Raw genomic sequence first — 5,166 nt, forward strand, 5'->3', positions numbered from 1 at the left:
ATGTACATAGGAGCTGTTAATTAAGAGAGTTTTTAAATCTCACCTTGCTGAACTATTGTTGGTACTATATTGCTGTAATGCTGCAGCATCAACTTATAACCCAAATGTTAAAGCCTGCATTTAAGTAGATAAGTGTTATGTTTTGTGTGGCTGCTTAAGTATAAGTGCATTTAAATCATGGATGGTTAAAAATCTTCCTGGAAAATTGACCTATGAAGATCTTTCAGATATGATTCCAGCTTTATATAGTATATTAAAAGATACAACATTCCTCACACCGTCTGTGTCTTGGTTTTCCTTAGCAAGCTTGTTTAACACTCTTACTTGGCTTGATTTCCGCGCTCTAGATAGCCCAACATAAAGCCGGCTGTGTGAAAAGCAAGGACGGCGTAAATAAATCCCAACTTGATTTAGAGTTTGGTCCTGAGCCTTGTTTATGGTCATGGCAAAGCTCAGCTTAATTGGGAATTGTATACGTTCGAACTTGAATGGATAATGGCTGGAAGAGGAAGGCCTCAGGTTAGCACGTGGCAGAAAGACCATCTCACCTGAATGATGGCCTGTTGTAATCATACATAGGATAACATTTGGGTAGAATGCTTTGCAGATTAGTCGAGTTCCTTTGCATAGCCTGAAGCTGGGGCTATGTTCCGAAGCAAAATCACAGGGCAATTCTGTTTCAGCACCAAAGAGTGTGGGCTCATTCCTCCAGGGCACAAGGTATTTAAAAATTCAGTTGTGTAGATGTTGCAATTATCATCAAGTAAAGAATCAAAGCTTTTATAGACTGCTGCTTCACCAGGATGATTGTCTATAAGGAGACTATTTATTTCATCGATGTCATCATTAAGAGGTGTTAATATAGCACGATCAGTGAAGATTTCTGGGCTAAAGTGACCTGCTGACAGTTTTGGGAAAACTTCTTTAATAAGCTGTGACAAGGAAACACCTTCTTCTTCAAATGGGACGAGGAGTTCATCAGGAAGTTAGATGTTACCGATTTCTGTTTCCTGTAGCTGGCCATTCCCAAGAGCGAGCAAGAACTCAGAGAACAGTGGGTCTGTACGTGCATGCATGTTCTCACTTAGTCTAATACGCGTAAAGCTGCTGCATAGATAAGAAGAAACTAAACTTGCTGCCACAGCTTCCTTTTGGGATTTTTTAGGTACAACATGCAAAACTTGTCGGAAATCTCCTCCAAAGACGACGACTTTACCACCAAATGGTTGGTCTTCTTCACAAAAATCTCTAAGCAACAGGTCAAGGGATTCAATGTTTTCTTTCAGAGCCATTGAAGCTTCATCCCAAATGATCAGAGTGCTTGCTCTTAATAGGGCTGCAAGGCCACTTTGCTTAGACACATTGCAAGCCATTGACACAGAGTGATCTAGAGTTAGTTTAAACCGTGAATGAGTTGTTCGACCTGTGACCATATTTGATGCAGCTATGCCTGATGTTGCTGTAGGAAGAACAATCTTGCCTATCTGCCTAACAGCAGCATAGAGAGCACAGTAAAGGTAAGTTTTACCTGTGCCCCCAGGGCCATCAATAAAAAAGGCTCCTGGTTCTTCACTGTTGATCTTGCTCATAATTGCATTGAAAGATTCATGTTGCAAGCTGTGCTGTTTAACGTAGAGATTGCTTTAATGTATTCACCAAGAATGGGTGCGTTTAATGCATCTGCAATATCTTTAGTCCTGGTAAGGCCTTCATCAGAAGAGCTGACTAAAGACTCCAACCCAAATTCTTGTAATGTCTTTCCCATCTCCTCTAAATATCGCTCCATATCACGAACTGTTAGTACTTTCACCTTTGGTTCTTCACCTCTAAATGAATGGTTGTAGTCTTCATAAAGAGCATCGTAATATTTATGCCACAATGCTAAAGGGTCACGTGGGTTACCAAAAATAAGTAGTGTTGCAAATAACCTTCGTAGTGCCCGTGGCATCTGTGCAGTAGCAGCTTCATCCATACACTTTTCCACTGCATCATCTTCACTAAGCAGACCCAACTTTACAGCATCTTCTTGGAATGTAGCGTAGAGAAGCCCATTAACAGTACGCAGGTTTTCAAATGATGTAGGACCCCTTACATGTGTTAAGAGAAGACGGAGAAAATACCTCTCCCCTTCAGATAGGGAAACAAAGGCTAATCTGCAGATGACACCACCAAGAGAACGTTCTTTCCATGTCTTAGAAGCAGGCTGCCACACATAATGTTCGGAAAATTCAGAATACAATAATTTTAGCTTGTCTGGAAATGCAACATTCATTTTGAAAAATTTAGTTAACGACGTTCTGGCCCTTCTACTTTCAGCACTACGTACTCTAGCTGGTTAGTAGCATTAAACCTAATAGAGTGTTGGTTTGGCAAGTGCACTTGCAGCAATAGTATAGGCGGGATCATTTCATAAAGATCAAATGAAAAGATCCGCTAAGCAGCTTCACAAGGAGACACCCAACGACCTGACTGAAATTGTTCAATTTCATTAACAGGTAGCCTTACGCCTATTTCTGTTATATTGAATGAACATATGTCATGCCCTTTATAGACGTATTTATACAATTACTTCACAGCTTGAATTGTGGAGCAAATCTCCACATTTAGATGGCAATCAAAGAGCGATGATAAATACGGATTGTAGGGGATCACCCATTGGTTGTCTAACCTTCTTCCCCTGATTCGAATAGACTCACTAGTGTCACGCCTACGGTAAGCAGGGTAGCCGCTATCATTATTCGTGGTTGTGTCGTTGAATGCTTTTGGGTAGCCATATTTACATTTTCCTTCCCACCCCTTCTTGTTCATGCATGAATAGCTAGGATTGTCCTTGCCACAAGGGCCATGCATCATATGGCGAAGAAAAATCTTACGCAAATAAGGGTTGTCATTGCTAGGAATCTCAGCACAAGTGAACTTGTCGTACAAGGCTGGTTCCTTAATTTTGTATCCTGGTTTCAGAATGATCAACATATGAACATGCGGAAGGCCACGCTTCTGAAACTCCACAACATAAATGAAAGCTACCACTTCACCAAAGACATTTTTATCCATAATTTTCTTTTTCAACACAATAAGTTTTGCCCTGAAAACACGCGCAATTAAATCAGGCCGGTCTTGAGCTTTTTCGCTGGGAGCAAGTTCTGCTTTTATTTCTGGCCAGTTGAGATTGCAAGTCATAGTCACAAAGAGGTCAGGCTTGCTAAACCTTTGTACAAGAGTAATTGCATTGAGGTACCTCCTGCTCAAATCTCGAGGGCATCCAAGGAACGTAGGGGGCAATATAACTGATTGACCAATATTAGACGCATCTGTTTCCCCACCATCAAATGTATCAACAATACCTTGATACAATTCAACTCTTATTTTTTTCTGGTTTTTTCGAAAATCCAAGCGCGTATTTTCAGTCTCACATACATATCCACAATGAACTGCAAAAACAGTCGTCTAACTCTTAATAGGTAATTGCCAACCCGTATTTGAAAGTGATAGGCATAATACTCCCTAAGAGAAATAAACCTACCCCTTTTGCCATTAGCAGCGGCTGAGACAACAACATGCATAAAAACATTAACTATAACACCCATTTAATTGTGTAGAGAATGTATTAGCAATGCACGTACGTTAACTACGCAATAGAGTATAGCAAGATCTTACATGGATCATCTTCTTGCAGCAATGCAGTAGCAGCAACATCATCATCCCCATCTGCAGTGGCATTGCCTACAAAGCTTTGATTATGAGGCTGCCCACAAGAAGACATTTTCAGAAGGCCATAGGTGCCAACCAAAATCACCACGAGGGAATAATAAAGGGTACTATAGAGGGTCATAGCAGCCATAGTAATGCATTATACGATGGCCCTTATCAGACTTCCCATACACTGTGATGTGAGAAATATTTTGTTGATGGGATGCACTAGCATCAGCCCATATAGCAGCCACCTCATAAGACGTAGGAGCGTTGTACACCCGCTGATCCAAAGTAGGGTCTTTGTTTAGGGTAATCACAGTCTCAGCTGAGACCGGAATATCCCTCAAAGATTTAAAAAATCTGGCATAAGGGTTATGTGACATAATTTCCATCAGAATTGCAATAACATCATCTTGGAGCTCTGGGAAGAGGTCAAGCCGATTCTTAGCCTCATGTTGAGAATCATAAAAGTAAAGCTGAAGGAACTGTGGCTGTTTGCCATCAGGTAACAAGCTAGGGACAAAATGGTATAGTTGCATATGTAATTTGAAAGAATATACGCCTTTTTTTTATTGTGATTCCAATGCACCCCCCCAGAGAGCTGAAAGCGAACATGTTGTTATATAAATGCGCATATGTTTGAAAGTGTTCAACAATTTTATCTTTTGAAGTGAATAGTCTAATAATTTCAGGCGGAAGCTGATTATAAACAATCACACACTCTCCACCACTACAGCAAAAATTAGGAGATTCATAAGCAAATTTTTTTGCCAGGCATTTGTCACAAAAATAAGGAGCTGCCAATTCTAAAGGAGCTGTTGGCATTTGCTGACCAACATCCCAGGCTTCTCCAACTACATTTTTATAACCAAGTCTTAGTTTACAATTTGGCCAACATGTATAACAAAGCAATTAAATATAGAAAATTAAACAATACACTACATGGCCCTATAGGTTTAGGCTTTCTCTGTTTCTTTTTTTTGGGCTTCCCAGTGATTGCCCGTACGCGTTTGCTTGTTCGAGTTTTTATTTTAGAAGACGAAGGGTAATTAGGGTAGTTTGTAACATGGAAAGATAGCCAATGATATAAGGTAAGAATCTTAGCACACACAATACAACATTATAATAGGCTAGAAAGATGAAAGACAATACCCATAGTTGGCCAGTAATGATAGAATTAAGGAGAAAGTAAACTCCTGCCATATATAGTCAGTAAACCACATAAGTACATAATAAATCGCCAAATTCCATTATCCACACTACAAATAACAAAGCTAATATCATATAGATGTAAGTAGCTACACTAATAGTTAAATCAGATGTATAATTATAAAGTAATATATTTCATTGCTCATAAAAAGGCAGCATCATAAGTAGCAGTTACATAGACAAATCCTAAGATAAAGCAAAATACATGGCAATAGGGTTCACAATACAGCAAGCACATCATCACAAAGTCTACTGAGCACTATA

At 39.6% G+C, this 5,166-nt stretch overlaps 2 protein-coding genes across 2 annotated transcripts; both read right to left on the reverse strand.

Annotated features, from left to right (window-relative positions):
• Window positions 1–608: 608 nt before the first annotated feature.
• LOC145584012 (uncharacterized) lies at window positions 609–1,589 on the reverse strand. The gene is made up of 2 exons (XM_081640952.1): window positions 998–1,589; window positions 609–898 (listed from the first exon to the last, which is right to left on the reverse strand). The coding sequence occupies exons 1-2, from the start codon at window positions 1,587–1,589 to the stop codon at window positions 609–611; spliced, it is 882 nt and encodes a 293-aa protein (XP_081497078.1).
• Window positions 1,590–2,565: 976 nt separating this feature from the next.
• LOC145584013 (uncharacterized) lies at window positions 2,566–3,763 on the reverse strand. Its single transcript, XM_081640953.1, has 3 exons — window positions 3,658–3,763; window positions 3,524–3,544; window positions 2,566–3,431 (listed from the first exon to the last, which is right to left on the reverse strand). Exons 1-3 carry the CDS (start codon window positions 3,761–3,763, stop codon window positions 2,566–2,568), a joined length of 993 nt encoding a protein of 330 aa, XP_081497079.1.
• Window positions 3,764–5,166: the final 1,403 nt, after the last annotated feature.

The sequence above is a fragment of the Chenopodium album genome, chromosome 16 (assembly GCF_948465745.1).
Source record: "Chenopodium album chromosome 16, dcCheAlbu1.1, whole genome shotgun sequence".
Lineage (NCBI taxonomy): Eukaryota > Viridiplantae > Streptophyta > Magnoliopsida > Caryophyllales > Amaranthaceae > Chenopodium > Chenopodium album.

Coding starts and splice junctions, on each gene's coding strand:
- LOC145584012 (XM_081640952.1), bottom strand. CDS start 1,589: ATGAGCAAGATCAACAGTGAAGAACCAGGAGCCTTTTTTATTGATGGC. Junction 899..997: donor GCTACAGGAAACAGAAATCG/GTAACATCTAAC, acceptor AACTGTCAGCAG/GTCACTTTAGCCCAGAAATC.
- LOC145584013 (XM_081640953.1), bottom strand. CDS start 3,763: ATGTCTTCTTGTGGGCAGCCTCATAATCAAAGCTTTGTAGGCAATGCC. Junction 3,545..3,657: donor GCTGCAAGAAGATGATCCAT/GTAAGATCTTGC, acceptor TTGTTGTCTCAG/CCGCTGCTAATGGCAAAAGG. Junction 3,432..3,523: donor CGCTGCTAATGGCAAAAGGG/GTAGGTTTATTT, acceptor CTGTTTTTGCAG/TTCATTGTGGATATGTATGT.